This window comes from Malaclemys terrapin, chromosome 1, assembly GCF_027887155.1.
Source record: "Malaclemys terrapin pileata isolate rMalTer1 chromosome 1, rMalTer1.hap1, whole genome shotgun sequence".
NCBI lineage: Eukaryota > Metazoa > Chordata > Testudines > Emydidae > Malaclemys > Malaclemys terrapin.
Genome location: NC_071505.1, coordinates 47,593,027 through 47,616,079, shown reverse-complemented (window position 1 = coordinate 47,616,079; position 23,053 = coordinate 47,593,027). Strand labels below are relative to the sequence as shown.

Sequence of the window (23,053 nt, the reverse complement as noted above, 5' to 3'; positions counted from 1 at the left end):
GTGGAACCCGAATGTAACTTACCATTTTCCAGCTGAGGAACAAGGTGATTCTATGAAACCTTGTGGTCAATGGTATCAAAGACAGGGAATAGACCTAAAAGAATCAGCATAGACATCTGTCCTTTGTCAGTCGCTAGGAAAGCATTGGATAAATAGCATTAGCCCAATCACTCTGCCATATTCAGGCAAAATAAACAACAAACAAACAGGACTGAAATGTTCAGACAGGGAGAAGAAAAAATAGTATCAAGAGGTGGCTTCTTGAGCAAGGGCCTAACCATCACTAAGATAATGGCACCCTAACCTCCCAAAAAAAGATGTTAAAAATTCTGACTTATAATTGATCCCATAACTCCCTGCTTGAATTTATAAGCCCCGTGGGACGAGGAGCCACAGGTCACAAGTAAAAGTTTCCCTAAAACCACCAGCATTTTAGGGAGCAAAAGTATCCTAAACTCAGTAAGAAAAGTCAGAGAAATCCGCACCCATGAAAGCAGTCAGACCAGTTCTATCAAATAGAAGTACTGTGAAGTGAATTGTTGTTTCCACACAATGCCCAAAGTCAGCAAACTAAAATGGCGGTAGATTAAGTGCCAGCTTTGTATTAAGCAAAAAGACATGAAGGTGGATGTTCCTGCAATGTAGGTAGGAAAATATTATTAGCCCTTTTGTACAGATAGCAAAACTATGATTCAGGGACCTTGGAGCCCAAGCTCTAGGACACGCCCCCCCAGGAGAGTCACAGAGCCTGGGCTGCAGACAAAGCTTGATCATCTACACCACAATGAAACTGCCCCATGGACTCACAGGGCTTGGGCTGAGTTAGCTGACATGGGCCAGCCATGGGCGTTTAATTGCAGTGTAGACATACCCAAAGTGATCTCGCTTGAAGACACTAGGTTTGATTCTGAATTACCCTGCACTTGATGTAGACATTTACCTCAGCACAAAGTGGGTGTAAAACACTAGGTCAGAATGATAACATTTGATATCCACTTTGCACTGATGGACGTGACTACACATGCTGCAAGGCAATAGAGACTGACATCCACTATGTACTAAAGGGGTTGGGAGCATGCCTCAGCATAGAAAGTGCTGGGTTCTAATCCTAGTTTTGGCACTGACTTGCTGTGTGCCCATGTGCAAGTTGTTTGACCTCGCTGAGTGCCAATTTCCCCATCTGTAAATGAGTATAAATATATTAATTTTCCTCACATACTGGTGTTATAGTGCCTGAATGAAATAATGTCGGTAAATGCTATATAAATACAAAATATTATCAAGCCTGTCAGTAACAAAGATGGGAGTAGAACTCCAGGGTTCAGGGCTCCCTTCCTCCATTCATACTCTAGATGCTTTCTTCTAGAGTGGGGGGTTCTGCTTCCTCCATCAGGATATATAGGCTACTAGAGATTTTAAACATCCTTACAAGCAGAGATTGCACAGTGCTCTCACAGTGTTTGAAGCTGCTTTAAACAGAGCAGAAAAAAATAATAGCAAAGTTTAAAGCAGTTACGTGTCCACAATACTACAAGGTATAGATGAAGCAAAGCAAAACAATAACAAAAACCTCAGGAAATCCTATTGTACATATCTTAAAAAGAAATTGTCAGTTTTCTTAGTATTAAAGCTTCGGAACTAGTTTCCTTCAAATATGGCTTCTTGTTTAAATCACATTAGGATCTACAAAGCAAACAAATTTGATGCCCCTTTGACATGTATACACATTTCTGTTTTTTTGGGAGTTTTTCCCCCCATATGAAAATTCCACAATTTGTTAAAGGATTTTGCTGAAACTCTCTAAACAAATTCACCTCTGGCATGGTACCAAGGATGGAAAATTCTAGTACCAAACAAATAGGAGATTAAAATAGAAATTTCATTGTAACCTTGAGTGGTCACTCTTGCTGTAATAAGAGATGATAAATTTTGTTTCCTGGTTAAATGTTATAGAAGTTAGTTTAAATGTTACCCAAAATGTGGGCATTTTGGAATTAAATATAAAAGAAAAAAATATACCCCAAAATATTGTACAAATTATTAGGCGTCATTCACATTATATCAGGCCACTTGCATATATATTAAGATGCTGTATGTCACAACAGGATTTCATGATGTTATATGATGTAGCACTGAAAGTTTATACACCATTGTGGCTTCAACCAAATATACTCCAAATCTGCATTTCAACCTCACAAAAACCTTTGTAACCTTACAAAAAAGCACAAATACTTTTGCAATGATATAATTATAAATGATGTGTATGGAAGTGACCTTACACGGATATAGCACCATTAAACGTGATGAATCCAAAGCACTTAAAAATTTCCTAATTGTACTAAATATACATGCTTGCTCTCAGTTTTGTGTCTGTGTGTACTTTGTAAATGACATGTATATCATATATATGTACAAACAGATATAATAATTTCACCCACTTAAAAAGTGCAGTCGGAGAAAGATAGCAACTGTTAACACAGGAAATGATTAACCAGGCACATCCAGTGACAGTGTATTACTGGAAGTGAATAATACTATATCTAACTGAAACTGCAAGGGGAATCAATGAAAGCAGAATGTAATTAACCAAATCAGAATTTGGCAAGGCTTCACACTCTTGCTTTTATAAAGAAAAGTGTCACTGGATCTTCAATGACTGTATCAGAATATTGGTTTTTCATCTCATTTGTAGATGGTGGTTCTCATATGTAGGGCTCAATCCTGAAAGGAACTGAACAGTGCACTCCAGCCTAGACCAATACAGCACTTCAGTCCATGCTTAACTTTAACTGTGTGAATGAGTCTCTGGCTAGGACTCAGCAGCATTTTGCAAGATCAAGTCCATAGTGCCCCCAATCGCACTCTCTGCATCTCCAGTACTTTTGCTAGGGCTCTCCCATCCAACTACTGAACAGGCCTGACCCCTGGGGTGCTGGAAAAATTTTATAATGGGGGTGCTGAGAGCAATTGAGCCAAACTGTAAACCCTCTATATAATGGAAACCACGTCAAGCTAGGGGGTGCGGCAGCACCCCCCTGCACCTGTAATTCCAGCACCTATGCCTGACCCTGAAGAATTTGTGCTATCTAATGAGATTAGAGCTTGAATTAGTATGGCTGCAGACATGAATGTTATAAAAATGTACTTTGTGGTTGCTATTGAAGAGCTGGCAGTTACCACAATTCAGTATCTGAAATACCATAGTTCCTTTTCTAAGGAAAATATAATGCTGCTAAACAAACTAATTTCCCAACCTAGGGAAATACTGTGGTATTCCAGATATCATCATGGTAACTGTTGGTACATGTCTTTTTAGTGGAGACCACATATATGAAACATATAATATATCAATATTACACACACACATACATAACCAATGTCGAATAAAGGGGAACGATTACGTTCCTCAATCTGCTGGCAATGTTCCTACTTATACAGCCCAAAATGCCGTTAGCCTTCTTGGCAACAAGGGCACACTGTTGACTCATATCCAGCTTCTTGTCCACCATAACCCCTAGGTCCTTTTCTGCAGAACTGCTGCCTAGCTACTTGGTCCCTAGTCTGTAGCAGTGCATGGGATTCTTCTGTCCTAAGTGCAGCACTCTGCACTTGTCCTTGTTGAACCTCATCAGATTTCTTTTGGCCCAATCCTCTAATTTGTCTAGGTCCCTCTGTATCCTATCCCTACCCTCCACCATATCTACCACTCCTCCCAGTTTAGTGTCATCTGCAAACTTACTGAGAGTGCAGTCCACACCATCCTCCAGATCATTAATGAAGATATTGAACAAAATCGGCCCCAGGACGACCTTTGGGGCACTCCGCTTGATACTGGCTGCCAACTAGACATGGAGCCATTGATCACTACCTGTTGAGCCCAACAATCCAGCAAGCTTTCTGTCCACCTTATAGTCCATTCATCGAGCCCATACTTCTTTAATTTGCTGGCAAGAATACTGTGGGAGATCGTATCAAAAGCTTTGCAAAAGTCAAGGAATAATACGTCCACTGCTTTCCCCTCAGCCACAGACCCAGTTATCTCATCATAGAAGGCAATTAGGTTAGTCAGGCATGACTTGCCCTTGGTGAATCCATGCTGACTGTTCCTGATCACTTTCCTCTCCTCTAAGTGCTTCAGAATTGATTCCTTGAGGACCTGCTCCATGATTTTTCCAGGGACTGAGGTGAGGCTGACTGGCCTGTAGTTCCCCAGATCCTCCTTCTTCCCTTTTTTAGAGATGGGCACTACATTAGCCTTTTTCCAGTCATTCGGGACTTCCCCCGATCGCCATGAGTTTTCAAAGATAATGGCTCTGCAATCACATCTGCCATCTCCTTTAGCACCCTCGGATGCAGCGCATCCGGCCCCGTGGACTTGTGCTCGTCCAGCTTTTCTAAATAGTCCTGAACCACTTCTTTCTCCACAGGCTGATCACCGCCTCCCTATGCTGTGCTGCCCAGTGCAGTATTCTGGGAGCTGACCTTGTTCATGAAGAGAGAGGCAAAGAAAGCATTGAGTACATTAGCTTTTTCCACATCCTCTGTCACTAGGTTGCCTCCCTCATTCAGTAAGAGGCCCACACTTTCCTTGACCTTCTTCTTGTTGCTAACATACCTGAAGAAACCCTTCTTGTTACTCTTAACATCTCTTGCTAGCTGCAACTCCAAGTGTGATTTGGCCTTCCTGATTTCACTCCTGCATGACTGAGCAATATTTTTATACTCCTCCCTGATCATTTGTCCAATCTTCCACTTCTTGTAATGTAACCTTATGATTAACGTTAAGATTCTGTCATGGGTATTTTTAGTAAAAATCAGGGAAAGGTCGCAGGTAATAAACAAAAATTCACAGAAGCCCGCAACCTGTCCCTGACTTCTACTAAAAATACCCTGGGGGTTGGGGGAGACTAAAAGCCAGAGCACTGCCGGGGGCTGACTTCTGGCAGCTGCTCCAACCCCAGCCACTGCTTCAGCCCAGGGGCCGCTGGTCCAGCGGTCAGCCCACCAATCAGCTGCTCTGGCAGCCCCAGGGCTGACCCCTAGGGACTTCTGCTCTGGGGACCACAGCTCCAGCAGCCCTGGAGCTGGCCACCAGGTGCTGCTCCAGCCCCACTGCTGCTCCTGAAACAGGGGTAGACAGCCGTTGCTCCAGCCCTGCCTCAGAAGTCACAATGATCCCAGAAAGTCACGGAATCCATGATCTCCATGACAGAATTGTATCCTCAATTATAATACAGTCTTTAATTGCATGATCACATTACTATTTTTCCGGGTTACCTTTTTTTTTTGCATTGCAGTAGCATCCAAAGTCTTCAGTGAGGATCAGTGCCTGATTCTACTAGGTCTTATACAAACACAAAGTAAATGGTAATTTCTTTTCCAAAATAAACTAGGTTTTCTTGCATTTGTAAAGTCCTACTGAATGCAGTAAAGCCCAGCTCTAAATAGAGTTTTAATTTCTTTATAATCTCTATTCCACTTTAGTCATCTGCACTGGTGTATTTCCACCCACATGAGTAGGCCAAAATCAATAATCCCTGATTTATCCTAAAATTAGCTGGCAAGAGGCACTCATATTGTGAGCAGCCATCATTGTTCCATTAGACCTTGAAATGCATGTCACCATCCATTGAGGAGGAGTCATACATGTTAAGAATAGATACCTTCCACAAACACATGTATCTCTAATAGCTATACTCGTTTGGTCCGTCTTCTTGAGAATACTGTATCATAACAATACCTGCAATTGTAAAATTCCATTTCTGCTTGATAGAAATTAATACATCAGATGACATCTAAATTGCAGTGCTTGCATGTTAAATGTTAGGACATTCTGTCATTCACATTTACACCCTAACGATACACCTCTTAAATCATATTAATATTGGACCTTAAATTATAGCACAATTTTGTAAAATGATTCTTGTTGGTCTACCTTATTCAGGAAAAGTATGTTAGCACCTTTCTACTTAAAAACGGCGTTTGCTAATTCTTTCTAATTATAACTATAGACGGGGCCTTAATAAAGCTTTTACACTGGTATCACTTGTATCCTTTAAGTGGAAGGAAGTCTAAAGTTAGAACCATTTTGATTGTCCATTTCATGTATTATGTAAAATGTAATTTGTTTTATTCATTCAGATTCGTAAAGTAAAAACAAAGTATTTCATTCCTTATCATTTACCTCTTGTTTGTTCAGTGTAACCAGGTGACACTGTTGGCTTTAATCTCTGGAGTATGAATATGAATTTCAAAACATACATTGATTTTTTTCTGCACTTTAGTCCATAACTATCTAGTGACTATCAGGACCTAACCAGATTAGCTACATCATCACCGGCTCATTCACCTGTACGTCCACCAATGTTATATATGCCATCATATGCCAGTAATGCCCCTCTGCTATGTACATTGGCCAAACTGGACAGTCACTACGCAAGAGGATAAATGGACACAAGTCAGATATCAGGAATGGCAATATACAAAAACCTGTAGGAGAACACTTCAACCTCCCTGGCCACACAATAGCAGATGTTAAGGTAGCCATCTTACAGCAAAAAAACTTCAGGACCAGACTCCAAAGAGAAACTGCTGAGATCCAGTTCATTTGCAAATTTGACACCATCAGATCAGGATTAAACAAAGACTGTGAATGGCTTTCCAACTACAGAAGCAGTTTCTCCTCCCTTGGTGTTCACACCTCAACTGCTAGCAGAGCACCTCACCCTCCCTGATTGAACTAACCTCGTTATCTCCATACTGATTTATACCTGCCTCTGGAGATTTCCATTACTTGCATCTGAAGAAGTGAGGTTCTTACCCACGAAAGCTTATGCTCCCAATACTTCTGTTAGTCTTAAAGGTGCCACAGGACCCTCTGTTGCTTTTTAGTGACTGAATTGTTGCTCATACAATTACTATACAATAATATCTGAAATGTCAGAAATACTTCCTATTTTTAAATAGAGGGGGGAAATCGGGATATCTGAAATACCTCTCAGTATTTGGCTTAGTGTGTGCTAAGTGCTTACACAATGAAAGGGATATATAGATGGGACATATAGTCTAGTGACACAGGACTGGAACAGGACTCTGAAGATCTGAGTCCAACTTCTGGTTTTGTCATAGAATTGCTGTGTCACCTGGGAAAACTCAGTAAACCTCTCTCTCTCTCTCTATATATATATATACACTCACTCTGTAAGATCACAGATAACAATATTCCCTTTGCCCAAATCTTTGTCTGTCTGGTCTATTTAGACCAGTGGTTCTTAACCTTTACTGCAGCCTGCAACCCTTTCGTTCTCAAAATATGTTCTCGCACCCCTTATCAAAAATCAAAATATGTTCTCGCACCCCTTATCAAAAATCATTGAAATAGGTCAGTTCTTTAAACCTAGATATATTTTTTGTTTGTATATTGCAGTAATCATTAAAAATGTCTTGGTAGTCCATCAATCCGATGATGACAAAACGTTAATGTATGATGTATAATGTTAATAAATACATAGGTTTGATGAAACTAAGTAGTTGTACTTATGTGCCTGTGCTTAATTTGTGTTTTCTATGATTTACCTTCTAAAAAAATCTGGCATGTCTCGCACCCCCAGAAATGGAATCTCGCACCCCCAGAGGGGGTATGCACCCCAGGTTAAGAACCACTGCTTTAGACTGTCAACTCTCTGGCACAAAAGCTCTCTCTTACTATGAATATTTACAGGGCCTAGGGATCCCTTTTGCAGTTGGATGTTAAAGGTGCTCCAGTAATTAAACTTTTAAATAATTACTTATTAAAAATACTGACTTTTAAATGACAATCACTGTATATTGGGAAATAAACTTGCTTTGTTGCTAACTAATAAAAACTATATCTTTTCCTTTTTTCTTTATTGCCGTGTAAAACATCAAATTAGCAAGTGCTCCAAGTTTCAGTCCTCTGTACTTGCACCCAGCACAAATTCCAGCACCTTCTACATTTATCTTTAACCTGGTTAATAATTGTACACTGCTTGACCTGGTACTTAACGCTCAGATATATTATGTATGAAAACTGGCTATTTTTATCTTTGAATAATGAGCCGCAAGCTTGTTCATTATTCACAAGAGAAAAATGAACTAGTTTCAGATTCCCACATACGGTATATGGCCAGAAGCAATGTTAGTACCTACCATATACATAAATGTCCATGGTCTAGCCAAAGGCTTGGCCAAAAAAGACCCGGGCCTCATGTATCCCGTACAGCTATGGAATTTGGTGTGGAATAAACTCCTTGATGTAGAGTTGTGTGCTGGACTATACATTTAAATCCTTTTTTAAAATGTTCCTGGCCCTTCTGGGTGCAAAGATAACCTGAGAATGTGAATTCAAAGCAAACTAATGAAGTGATGTCTGATTACTGTGAGGTGGACCTGTATCCCCTCGCCTGGAATACACCCATTTTAGTTTTTGTACTGGCCTCTGTAGAGCTGTTATAAAAACCTATTCTGTGGCAGGTTGGATACATAGGCACCCTTGCTTTGCCACTTCCTCAAAATAACCCCCATGCAGCCCTTATGAAGCGTTTGACTCGGACAGAGAGCTGTGTACCAGTCTTCCACACCATGAATGAGTTTCATCCACAGAGTCCTGCTTCAGACTGGTATAACTAATGAAAAACTGGTACTAAACATTTGTTTTGGCAGCTCAGTTACAAACAGAAGAGAATGTCCTCTCTGATATCAAGAGAGGTCTCCTCAAAGATTGCTGCAGTAAACAGTTCTGAGGCAATCTAAATTAACAAACTGCATTATTGGTTCTATACATATTAGACAGTTTCTAACCCAGTACTTTATCTTGTTTGTTCTAAGATTAGTATCTCATGATCCACATGCTTTATATATTTTTAAAGTCAAAATTATTGGAGAAAGACAAAGAAAATATTTGCTCACCAGTTTTATTTTTGAAGAGTCTATTATTTCCACAATATCAATAGTTTGGTCTTTCTCCTTCATTTTTCTCTTTCATTAATCTTGTAAACAATATCCAGGAGAGCTATGCTGAAGCTTATGTACCAAGGTGAACTTTGAGTCTTCCTTGGACTTTAAGACTAATCTGGTGTAGAATGTGATTGACAAAGCATTCACATCGATGTTATGCACTTTTTTCAAGTTACCCACAGTAAGCAAAGAGGGCTGTTAATATTTACTCTGGCCCTTTCTCTAGAATGGCTTTGAACTCTAGCAGTTTATGAAAATTGCCAATGACATCAGTGCTTACTGACTGAAAACTACACATACAATATGCAGCACTGGGCTGCCTACTCCAGCATTATTTTGTGCACCTTTTAACAGAAAGGATACCTACCTGAATGATCATCGTAGTTATTAAATAAAGTACTCAGAGAAATATCCTGATATTTTTTTCTGTGTGGTTTCTAGCAATGGGACAGACTGTAATTTTTTGTAATCCATTCAATTACCAAATTGTAACCATCAGTATTTGCCAAATAATTAAATACAAATTATTAATGCCATGATGATCAATTGTGACCTCAAAGACCTTGTGATAGCAATGGGATTTTGCAGATAGATAGCACTGTGCATTCATCATGGTTCAGAGAGATTTAATGAGAGCTTTTTATCCATTGCTGTTAACATATAGTCATAAAAATTACAGATTGGTAAAGACCTATCAGGTCATCTAGTCCATACCCCGGTCAGGGTAAGATTATTCCATACAGAACATTCCTATTGCTTTGCAGGTTATCAACATCACAAGGACTAGCCTGGATTGAGCCACTAGGCAACTGACAATTGCTTAATCAATTGTTTCCCTATAAGGGCTACAAGGCTCATCTATGTATTTTCTTCCAGTGGTTGCAGGCCCCTGTGAGACTGCAGCTACCTCTCTCTTTAGCAAGGTGAAGCAATTTTTACAGGTGGCCTAATGGGTTGTAACACATTAGCTCACTTTTGTGGGTTCTGTTGTTCTTTTCTGCACATGTGTATTATCCCCTTGTGAAAGGGTGTACCTAGCCTTTGCAGCTCCCTATAGAAGGCATAGCAGTCCTAATACACCCCACTCAAGAAAGCAACAATATAGAAGAAAAGGTGCACAAAAAGTAAGACTGCCAGGCTGACCTAGAAGAGCCTCACTGGAACAGCCATCTTGAAACTACAGAGGCCTGGTCCTTCTAGGGCTAGAAGGGCTACCAACAGCCAATCAGAGCCCAGCAGACTCAGATAAAAGGAGATGCAGGGCCCTAGTAGGCCAGTCCCTGGCCAACACCAGAGGATTAAAGAAGTATGCTTCTCTCTGGTTATAGGAGCATGAGGATTAGCCAAGGTTTATTGCTGACTGGGTTTGCGTAGAGAGAGAGGCAGCTGAGAACTTTGGCCTTAAAGTAAGGGTGAAGATAAAGAGGCCTAGGGAAGTAGCAGCAGTAAGTTGAATTGAGAAGTATCTGTTTGTTGTTTATTGGGTTCTTGGGTCGGAACCTGGAGTAGTGGATGGGTCCAGGTTCCCCAAGAAGTGGACAGGGCTCACTTGGAAGCCCTAGAGAAAGATTAAATTTAAAGGACCCAGAGTTGAGGCTGAAGATCTTGGAGAGGGCAGATAGACTCTTAAGCCCCTATAGAGATTTTGGCCATGAGTCTTGTGGTATAACTGTAGAACTGATGTATTAAACCTCTTTTTCATTCATGAATATTTTGGGCAAGCACTTTTTGTAGATTTTATGAGAAGAGGTTGTTTTCAGTAATCAGTGAACAAGGTTAAATTTGTCTAGGTCACATGGTTTGTTTCTATTCCCTAGATGAATGAGCATAATTCCTACAATCATGTTTCTGGTGCAAATATGTATAATTCCGAATTCAAAATGTGCTTTTCACCAGTATTCTCCAGTATTTGCTTATAATTCACTGTTCTCAGGAAATATTACTGCTAGCAAATTAATTGACTAGAATATTCACAGAAAAAGTGGACACAAAATAAAGCCATTTCAATTTGTGAAGGAATATTTTAAGGCTTTTTTTGCTGGCTTTGCTCAGCACTAGAGGTGGTCAAAAAATTGACAAGTTTTTTCCATCTAAAAAAAGTCATTCTTGCTCTTTCTCAAGTTATTTTCTAGAGCTGACACTCAGGCCAGCCCATGAGGGGAGCAAAGGGGGCAATTTTCCAGGGGCCTTGGTGATTTAAAAAGGCTTGGGAGCCCCGGGCCCTTTTAAATCACCCGGGCGGGTTGCAGGGCTCCTAGGTATGCGCAGGATGGTACCAGCGGAGCCGAAGGCAGCCAGGTGAGCATGTGGAAGCCCTGACCGTGCTGGAAGAGCGCACCCAGCAGCGCAGCCAGCAGCAGCAGGCACGGCTTGTGTGTGCGTGCACCAGCCCCACATGTGGTCCAGCGCCGCACGCACATGGTGACACCACACCAGGCCAGCAGCAGCATGGGGCCCGTCTCCAGCCTGCCCTGCATGATGCGCAGCAGCAGTGACTCCCCACCCCAGCGACCCTTTCTAGGGGGCCCATTGACTGTTCTGTCCTGGGGCCCGGAATTGCTGTTGGTGGGCCTGGAGACACTAATAACAGTCAGAATAACAGGTCTCATCATACTGGATCCTCATGATTATGGAAAAACGAGACTCGATCATATTCTGTTTGACTTTTAATTTTGTCTTTCTAATTGAAGTTCTAGATTATATCAGCAAAATGGTGTTTCGGGTTTGTTATTCTTTCATTGCTGTAGTACTGCTGAAACAATTCTAGTCTTACATTTCCTTTGAGTAACAGATGATAGTACTAGATATGCTTTATTTGAAACCAATGTTTCATGGTCAGAGACAGAACTGGGGTCTACAAATACTTGCATAAGTATTGAGGCAGCTAGACTAAATGTTCTCTGTCCCCTTATCTTTCTTTGCATAAGTGATTTAAAAAGTTGGTGATAAAAGATACCTCTGATCTAAAGTAGACACTTTAAGTGCAGAAGAAATACAGCTAGTGCATTCTCCACTCTGAGTAGTTCTTAATCAAGGGGCCAGGAATAGATGGTTTTCTGATACAATGAAATTTAGACCAAATTTCAGTAAAAGCCAGATGACCAGCTGCTTTAGCACAGGTGGAACTGCAATGAGCACCTACAGGAAGAAGATGGAAGAAGTATGTTCCTGTTTTCACTTTTCTGACCCTACTAATACCAAAACTATAATTCATTAATTAAGGGGAAGATTATGAACCTCTGATCAATTATTCACATACATAGTCCCATAGACTTTAATGTAATCATTTAAGTGACATATGGATGCATCCAACTAAAACAAACATCAGTTTAGAAATACACACAATGAGCAGCAATACAAATTCCCCAACCACATCAACCATCCACTAAGAACGATTAGGAAAGAAAATGGTCTATGGATTAGATGCTGTGAAGCCAAAATTCATTGAAAAGGTGAGCTTTACATGGTATGTGGAAACCTAACAAGCTGGGTTTTAGCAGAGTGTAAGAAGGAATGTGTTCCAGAACTGAGGAACGAACCATAGACAATGACATAGGAGCACAAATCTAAAGTGTGTCTCTAATGTTTCTGTAGATCTCAGCTGCCGCAGTGGAGTATAAGGAGAGGGGAGACCACTAAGTGAGCCAGGCCCATAGTCACCGAGGGCCTGATTCTGATCCATCTGACAACAGTGTAAGAGTTATGTCAGGCCCTTGTGCAGAAGCACAGGGGAAGGCACAAGGATTCTCCCTTACTGCTCCTTGTCACACCGTGCACAACTGAAGTCCCTCTGCTTTGGGGCATAAAGATGATAGCTAGTGTGGGAGATACCTGCCTCTTCTGGGAAACTGAAAATCCTGAGATTTTAATCCTGGCTGCTCCCTCCTCCCTGTCTCTGGGGCATCTTTTTATAACATAACCAAATATATAGAGATGTTTTAACTCAGGAAAATAATATATTCCTCTGTTTTACGTGATGCTGGACAATAGTGTACCTGAAGAACTCAAGAACTGTCATCTAACCACCCAAAGGGGGCAGGTAGGAGGCAGAGCCAGGTGCTCCATGGGGAGCAGGCTGTACTATCCTAAAGGACACACACCGGGCTGTTCAGAAAGAGATTGTCCCTCTCTGGCCTCCCAGCATCTTCTCCAACAGGAGCCAGCTGCTAAATGGCATTGTTTGGCCCTGTGGAGTTGCAGCGGTGTCAAAACAGTGTAACTAAAAGAAAACTCGTCCATAGTATTTGACAGATTAAAACCAAAATGCTGACTTGCACCTGCAAGAAGGGAGTAGCCATGTAGACAATGCACAGAGTAGACAATGCACAGAGAGTTTGTACTTCATGACTGAAGCTAAACATTAATGAGGCTGGAATTAGCATACCTAGTTAATGAAAAATCTTCAGTTTTGAAGAAGGATTCGAATCCTGCTTGAAAACCCACTTTTCATGGAGCCTTTTACACTCTCACTGACCATCCCTCCATACCATCTTGCAACTGTAAGGCTCCCCCTGTTCATCAGACTGATCTGAGTTAGAGTATTAACTCTGCTCATCAAGCACCATCTGTAAAGTGTTCTGCATATTTACAACGTGCTATAAAATAAGAATTTGAACTCTGTAACTGGCATAGAGCTGTTTGAACACTCACTCCAAGTTCTAATTGCCAATCTGGGCGCTATCACTTTGAGGGTGAAGTCTGGAAATAAGGATCACAACATGAGTCGGGGCTGAGAGGAGAAAACAGATGACATCTTAAGTAAAGTTTGCACACTCAAATTATTTCCCCAAATACACAATGCTCTATGTTATTTACTACCCAAATTTTGTCCACTCTCCTTCCTCAAACTTGTAACACATCTGACAATGTAAACAGACTGTTCATCACATTTTCTAAAAATTGAGTCTATTGCTTTAATATTATTATTCAACTGGTATTTTTCATCCAAGGGATAGTATTCTTACCTCAGTGCTTATTATTATTCCATATGGGTGCTGTTTACCCTTGTTAGAGGGTCAGCTCAAAGGGCTCTGCAACAAATAAAGCTCACCCCACCTTCTCCCCCTTCAGAGTAGCGTGTAGGAGTAGCTGCTACACTGAGGATCTCTGAACTCCTTGCATGCTATTGGGGGTGGGGTGGGGGAGACTTTATGCTGGCTTTCATGGATCTATTTAGTCATAAAACCCCTGCATAGGGGTATTGAGGAGCTGAAGATACTATTCCATCCCAGAGTCTACAATAATAGCAATAGAGGAACTGTGCTGGAACCCTCTATCCTTATCCTGGCCACATCCTGGGGCTGTGGATTCCCTCAACCCCTATGGCATTTCCTGGCACAAAGACAAATAACTCAGGACAATGGGGAGGAAATTTCACCACTTGAAAAAACTGCTTATTCCCTCAAACTACAGTTTACAATTCAATTCTATATCACAAATTTATATTACCAGTAGCAGGATTAAAGTCCATAAAATACTTACAGTTCTTTGCATTAGTAGTGTAGCTTCGGAGCAACCTATCCCTTCGTCATTAAAACTTGATTCCATATTGATGATGTCATCAATAACCTCCTCCATCTAAGAAAATAATAATAATAAACTATTAATGACGATCCATATTTTTGATAATATGAAACTAAAGAGAAAATAAACTACAATCAACAAAAGTGAATTAAAAACAAAGATCAAATTCTTAAGCCTCATACAAACTTTACTATCTGTGCAGGATTTTTATGTATATTCGTTCCCATGAGTAAAGTAAAAGTGGTTGTGGTTCACTACGTTACTTTCTTCCCTGAATACCAACAGCCCTCTACCCATTCCCCCTTTCTGAGCCTACCACATTGTCACATCAAGATCTGATGTTAGAAGGGTTGTGGGTAACTAGTGACCATCAATCCCAACCCCTCTCAAGTGTGTCACATCCGTAACACATTTGTCTACTGGTCCAGGAAGGCTGCCAGGAATCTGTGGTTGTTCAAGAATCCGGGTCACTCATGCTGCAGCATATAATGCTGCTGCCAAAATTCAGCAGGTTGAGTAATGTGTTGTGTGTTGAAGCACACAAACTCATGGCACCTCAGTTTAGATATTCATTCCAAAGATTGGACACATATCCAGAACAGCCTGTCTGGTCCTAAGCCAGAATCAGAAACTGCTGAAACGTGTGATATTGATGAATAATTAAACAGAAAAAAAAAGTTAAAATACTTTTTGAAACCTCCATAAAAGTTCAGTTTGGGTTCAGTTTGAGTTTTGAGTAACCGTCTGGATTGGTTCACAGATGCCTTGTTTTCTTAACAAAGCAGCCCTGAAGAAGGCCTCATAGTCAAATACTGTTGCTAATTCTGTTGTCTATAGATAAGATTTACTCATGTTATGAGGGTTTGTACAAGGGGAGCTTGTCCCTACACTGGGGTACTGGATTCCACTTCCCCAGCCCTTTCACACTCCACTGACATAGAACTCTACTACTCAGGACATATGTAGGTGGAAAGGATTTCACACTGTGGTAACAGCATATTTGTCAGTCTTCTTTGTTCTATTTAAATCCCATCATGGGATAAAGCTGCTCCCTTTCTTATGCCATTGGATGAATTCTCCTTTTGCTAGTATGCAACATCTCTTGAAATCTACTGAAGTACCGAAGACCAACATGATCTATATCTGACTGCATAAGATGTACGGGCCAGGTCCTCAGCTGGTGTAACTAGGTGTAGCTCCACTGAAGTCAATGGTAGTGCTGAAGTCAACGGAGCTACACAGATTTACACCAGCTGAAGATTGGGCCTATATAAAATACAGCAATTAACTGAAAAATTAATGAGTGGGTTGTTGCATCTACAATTTAGTCTGATCTGGTGTTTAACTGCATTATATATTTGAAATAATATTATTAGACAGAAATAACAAGGGTTTGTACGTTCAGGTGCATATTCAAAAAACGGACAGTAATATACTACTGTCAGATTTTGCATTTGACATGCATTCTGAAAATACAAAATATCCAGGTATATACTGAAAGTTTAAGTGTCTGATCCTGCAAGCAGCTAGTCACACTGGCATTCAGAATCCACACACTTCAATGGGACTGCTTGTGTAAGCAAAGAGTACACAGGTGAACAAGGGCTGCAAAGTAAGGCCATAAGAAAAGGAACACTGATGAGCTGCAGGAAAGAACTGGTACACATACATTTAATTATTATTCACAAGTAGCACAAGGTGTGCAAGATAACCACCATTCTCCCATACTTTCCCTCAGCCCTGCCTGTATCTTAAACATACATGCCATACCACATTTTCATGTTGTCCTCCAAGACCCAGTAACTTGGTAACCGGACTTTCTGGAGCGCCAATATCGCTGACAGGAGGCATATGTCCGTTTCTTGGTACGGGTGTAGCTCCTGCAGGCTGGACTGTATGGCAGTGGGACAGTGAGAGGGTTTGGCTGGAGAGCTTGGTGTCAAGTGTCAGGTATTGTTTCACCTGGTGTTTCTGGCTTTGCTGAATGTGATATCTAGATTGATTTTCCAAGTGTGTTTGTACCTGTGGGGAAAAGGAAATAATTTTTGAAGTTTATATTTATCAATACAATTATTTATACATAATGTTGCTTTATAATCTAATTGTGGTAAAGAAGAACATAAAATGCCAGATCTTCAGTTGGAGTAAATAGATGCATTTACTTTAATGAAGCTACACTGACTTAAACCAGATGAAGATCTGGCCCTTATATCAGCATTGTAGAATTATTATAAATCTCAATCTTTGGTAGATTTCACTCCCTTATACATTAATTAGATACTTCACATACCATTATTCCCCTCCCCCTTCCTTAAGGCTACATAATTTGTTTACATGACCGGACGGGGGAAAGAGGGGAGAGAAATACAATCACTATACATAATCTTGAGAATACAGAGTAACTGTGGTACATTTCTTTCCTTTTTTCAAACTCATTGTTCATCTCTAATTGAAAACACTGACCATACCTGCAAAAAATGGCAGTCAAATGTTTAAACATGCATGCACAATAAAAAATATTGTTTTATACGTGTCACAATGAATAAACAGAATCTAAACCAACATGTAATCTAACTGTGTTTCGGTAATTAAACAGCAGCATGCATTCATCAAATCTCATAGTATATTTGATTGGCTCACCTTGTAGTAAGAACAGTCTGTTAAATGAGGCATTTTTGTATTTTTGCAAAAGGAAATTTTCAGATACAATCCTTGATGGCTACTAACCAACCCCAAACCAAACCGTCTTCTACAGGCTCCACTTGAAGAATGACAATTTTTGAAGACGATGGGATTTTATAAACTAAGTGGTCATGCCAAAAGAGCTAATTGAGTAAGACTTTGGGCCATCCTTTAATTGCACAGATTGACAATTACTACTTCAAACGGGTCCCATTTCAGATCAATGTCACATTCCTGCAATTCAACCACCACAAACTGTACTGTCATTTCAGCCCTGTGGCTCTCTTTCTATGCCACAGTATGACTAGTCACAAATTTCTTGTAATCAATTTTCCTCAAGTGGCCTTTGTGCAGGCATGTTTAATATTTCTTACACAGTAGTAAATCTCGCTTTGCAGCCCTTATTTTCTCTATTTTTTCACTCTACTTAAATAAACTTCTTTTTAATTCCCCTAACATATATCAGCACAGACAAATAGCCCATAAAAAGTGTTTTGCATTTAAATTAGCTGTATTTTGGTACAATATTGCAGCATTTATTTTATTTTAATAGTGTTATGCTGGTACTTTGCAAATTATTTTAATTGTGGCTCCCATAAACTAATTTTTTCAGGCATATAAAAAGATTAAGATTTGCAATAACAAATATACATCTACATTGCTATAGTGTACGTGATATAGGCTTTAAAGACATTAAATTGCATTTCAGTAGAACATCTCTGTAAAATTTTAAGAATGCCGTTTAGACGATCCTATAATTTTAAGTTATGAATATATACATCCTATGAATAGCTGTTGTATATTCATATATATTTTGGAGTCATTTAATTCACAAGAAATATTCATAGATTCCAAAGCCAAAAGGGATCATCATGATCATCTAGTCCAGGGGTCGGCAACGTTTGGCACGCGGCTCGCCAGGGTAAACACCCTAGCGGGCCGGGCCAGTTTATTTACCTGCTGATGCGGCAGGTTCAGCCGATCGTGGCCCCCACTCGCCGCAGTTTGCCATCCCGAGCCAATGGGGGCGGCGAGAAGCGGCGCGGGATGTGCTGGCTGTGGCTTCCCGCTGCCCCCATTGGCCTGGGATGGCGAACCGCGACCAGTGGGGGGCCGCGATCAGCTGAACCTGCCGCGTCAGAAGGTAAATAAACTGGCCCGGCCCGCCAGAGTGCTTACCCTGGCAAGCCACGTGCCAAACGTTGCCAACCCCTGATCTAGTCTGACCACCTGTAAAACACAAGCTATAAAACTTTCCCCAAAACATTCAATCTTGATTTAAAAATTGTCACTAATGGACAATCCACCACACCCCTTGGTAAATTATTACAATGGTTAATTACACTCACCATTAAAATTTATGGTTTATTTCCAGTCTAAATTTGTCAGCTTCAACTTCCAGCCATTGGATCGTGTATACCTTTCTCTGCTAGACTGAAGAGCTCATTATTAAATATTTGTTCCTGTAATGGGATTTACAGGACATAGGCAGAGGAGAGAGGAGCACCTTCCTCACTGAGAGGCAACCAGGTTGAGCACACTGGCACAGAACTGCCAGAGACACAGACCCACAGCTAAGACCAGTAAAGAAAACAAGCCCAGCTATAAGGGAAGGAGAACAGGGAGAAAGGAGGCAGAAGGGCTTGAGATGATGGAGGGGCTACAAACCTAGGCTGCTCCAGAGAACTGATAGGGAGGTAAAAGAAGACTGCAAGCCCTGGGGCTAATTTGAGTTAAACAGAGGAGAGACAGTTTTGTGAAAAATGGGACACAAAAACAGAACTACACACAGAATCTTTAACAGTTCCCCATATAGGTACTTATAGACTGTAATCAAGCCATCACATAACCTTCTCTTTGCTAAGCTAAATGGATTGAGCTCTGATTCCACCACTATAAGGCATGCTTTCTAATTCTTTACTCATTCTCATGGCTCTTGTCTGAACCCTCTCCAGTTTATCAACATCCTTTTTGAATCATGAGCACCAGCACTAAACACAGTGTTCCAGCAATGGTTGCACCAGTGCCAAATACAGAGATAAAATAACCTCTATGCTCCTTTTTATGTATCCCAGGATTGAATTAGCTCTTTTGGCCACCACATCAGAGGGGAAGCTCGTGTTCAGCTGATATGCATCATGATTCAGTGTCTCTGCTTCACAGGCTAGAATCCCCCATCATGTAAGTATGACCTACATTCTTTATTCCTAGGTATATACATTTACATTTAGCTGTATTAAAACACATCTTGTTTGTGTGCAGCCAGTTCACCAAGTGATCCAGATCACTCTGAATCAGTGACCTGTCCTCTTCGTTATTTACCATTTCTTCAATTTTTCTAAAACTGAAAAATTTGTCAGTGATGATTTTGTTTTCTTCTAGGACATTGATAAAAATGTTAAATAGCGTAGGGCCAAGAATCAGGCCCTGCAGGACCAAACTGGAAACACACCTGCTTGAATGACAATTCTCTGTTTACAATTACATTTTAAAACATATCTGTAAACCAGTTTTTAATCCACTTAATGTGTGCCATGTTCATTTTATATTGTTCTAATTTTGTTGTGTGGTACCAAGTCAAACACCTTAAGAAGTCTAAGTATATTACATCAACACTATTACTTTTGTGATCCAAACTTGTAATCTCATAAAAAAAATATCAAGTTAGTTTGACAAGATCTATTTTTCCATAAAACTATGTTGATTTGCATTAATTACATTATCCTCCTTTAATTGTTTATTAATTGAGTCCTGTATCAGCTGTTCCATTATCATGCCTGAGATCAATGTCAGGCTGACAGGCTTATAATTATCCAGTCATCCTCTTTACCCTTTACAAAAATGTATAAAAGCTTCCTTGCAGTCTTCTGGAACTTCCCAGTGCTTCAATACTTCTTGAAAATCAGTATTAATGATCCAGCAAGTTCCTTGGCCAGCTCTTTTAAAACTATAGGATGCAAGTTATCTGGACCTGCTGATTTAAAAATGTCTAACTTTAGTAGCTTTTGTTTAATGTCCTCCAGAGATGGGAACAGAAATAATATTATCACCATATGATGAGATTATATCATCTATTTTTCCCCAAATACAGAACAGAAATATTTATTGAATACTTTTGCCTTTTTTCTGCAGTATTATTGATAATTCTGCCATTTTCATCTAGTCATGGACCAATACTATTATCAGGATTCTTTTTGTTCCTAATATATTTTTAAACCTCCTCCTTATTGTCCTTAACTATGCTTACCATAGATTTCTTCTTGTGCCCCTTGGCTTCCCTTCTCAATTTTCTACAATTCCTAACTTCTGATTTATATTCATTATTATCAACTTCCCCTTTATTCCATTTGTTAAATATTATTTTTTATTTTGTACAGCTGCCTTCACTCCCCCTTGAAACCAGTTATTTATTTATTTCTTAACTAATAAAGCCTTCTTCCTTGATTGAGGGCTCTTTGAGAGTCCAGTAAGCTGTTATTAAAATATTCCAAATATCATTCACATTATTCTCATTAAATTCTTCCTACTACATAATTTGGCTCATAATTGTTTTCAGTTTTGTGAAATTGTCCTTATTAAAGTATCATAAATATATTAATTGTCTGGACTTTATTCTGTGTGCACATTATAAATTTGATCAAGCCATGATCACTTGTACCTAAGCTACCATTAATTTTTAGTTCTATGGTCAGTTCCTTTTTATCTGTTGAGACAAGGTCTAATAAAGAATTCTCCTGTGCTGGCTGCAACACTTTTTGAGTTAGGAAATTGTCATTTATAATGTTTAGAAATTCCAAGAATATTTTAGTATTGGCAGCATGAGACCTCCAGCAGATGTAACTCAAACTGAACTTCCCATGATCACACAGCCTTTTTTCCCTACAACATTATAGATAGGTATGCAAGAAAGTGGTCATGCTCTTCCCAGATATGATTTTTGTCTGTGGCAGCCACCAATATTTCATCTTGTGCTTTATCTGTTACCACATTGATCCATAAGCATTCAGGATCATTTTCTTCTGAGTTATCGGTGACTTAGAAACAGGTAATGCCATTTTTGACATAGTGCCATTCCCCCACCCCTTTTGCCCACTCAGTCCTTCCTAAATAGGTTATAACCACTGATTTTAACCCTCCAATAATGTAATCATACCACCAGGTTTCAATAATACCAACTAGATCAAATGTGTGCCCATAAAAATAGTTAGGTCTTACTTGGAATTTTCATGGTAGTTTGGGAAAGTAATGTGCCGGTAATTAGGGCCTCAATTCATCAAATCACAAAAGGACGTGTTTAACTTTAAACTTAAATCCATCCCTATTTATCAAAGTACTTAAGTATGTGCTTAAATCCCTTTAACTTCATTTGGATTTAAGCCCGTGCTCAAATTTAAGCATATGCTGCTGAATTAGGGCCTAAGTGTAAAAATCTACCCCATGCCCATTAAGCTACGGAATTTGAACACTCTAAGAGTGGAGTGCAGCGTGGTTGGGAACTGACCCCAATCCAGAACCAGGGTACAGAATTACTGTGTAGCCTTCCTTTATGCTGCCATTCCACAAAGAGCCACAGGTCCTCCATACTAGTTACACATGGTCCTAGAGCCACTGCAAAGGAGTGAATGTACATACCCTCTCCTAGCCTACTCGAACTTCCACACTGCCTAGGCTGGTGCAGAAACACTTCCTGTGGTGCACAGACACCCAAATTCAGCAGTTTTGCTAGTAGAACCCCCCCCCCCAGTCCCTTTGCATGGCATAACAGATGAGGAGGACTTTGCACAGGCTCTCCATACCAGTTTCTTCTTAAACTGAGGGGGAAATCACTCTATCATGTATGAAAAAATGGCTTGGAGATTCAACATTCCTGCAGGGAATATTGAAACCACACTACTAGATGTAAAAAATAAACAAAAAGGAATGTATAAAGCATTTGTAGTTCATTAGATTAGTCTATGTTGCCTTAATTTAAATTGTTCTTGCAAACTAGGAGATTTAATCAATTAGTTGATTTTATTACCAGGATCTTTACTGGAAGGATGATGTGGAGGAGGAAGACACTATCTTTTTGTTTCTTAGGCTTTTAGGATGAAAAATGAAAGCTTGTGGCACCTGATTGCCAATTAGACCACCACTTTTGTCACTGTCATATTGCATTGTGGTTTCCATAGATGAAAATCTACTAACCATTGAGCAGTGGGGGAGGGATAGCTCAGTGGTTTGAGCATTGGCTTGCTAAACCCAGGGTTGTGAGGTCAATCCTTAAGGAGGCAATTTGGGGCAAAAATCTGTCTGAGGATTGGTCCTGCTTTGAGCAGAGGGTTGGACTAGATGACCTCCTGAGGTTCCTTCCAACCCTCACGTTCTATACTTGAAAAAAAGTTGTAATTCAGAAATCAGGCTTGTCATCAATGGTTTTCTTTCAGTGGGAGCAACAAAGATCCTGACAATGTTGTAGCAGACGTGTCACAAGCAGGAAAGCATTTAAAGCTCCTCCAGTGGGAGATGGTGATTAGTGCAGCTATAGTTTTTTCAAACTCTTAGTGGCCTCGAGTGTTCAAATTACAAAAGCAGTAAATATGACAGTAAAACTGTTTCGGTGGGAAGGGATTTAGACTAAGATTTTTAAAAATGGGTACTTGAAGTTAAGGTACCCAGTCCATCTTTAGGCACCCACTTTTTTTTAAATCTTGGCCCTACTCTATATTCCATAATTTTTCTTTTTATGTTAAGAGAACATTAGGGTTGCAAAGTCAAGCACTCAAAAGATTTAAGAATATCTGTGCCACATGAGTGAAATAGGAGAGAAAATTGAAGACTTAGGAAAAATTTTATCCAGTCTGAGGGTAATAGAGCAATTAACCACAATATA

The 23,053-nt window shown here is 40.0% G+C and overlaps 1 protein-coding gene across 2 annotated transcripts in view; it reads right to left on the bottom strand.

Annotated features, from left to right (window-relative positions):
• The window catches only part of TFEC (transcription factor EC), a 205,736-nt gene that overhangs the window by 27,448 nt on the left and 155,235 nt on the right, over nucleotides 1–23,053 (bottom strand). Inside the window, exons 3-4 of one of the 2 annotated variants that reach the window (XM_054023771.1) lie at nucleotides 16,270–16,521; nucleotides 14,458–14,553 (exon numbers count right to left, since the gene is read on the bottom strand). In XM_054023771.1, the coding sequence (XP_053879746.1) occupies nucleotides 14,458–14,553; nucleotides 16,270–16,521 (348 nt within the window). Of the gene's footprint in view, nucleotides 1–14,457; nucleotides 14,554–16,269; nucleotides 16,522–23,053 lie in introns of those variants that run through there. The other variant, XM_054023780.1, reaches the window with a different exon arrangement.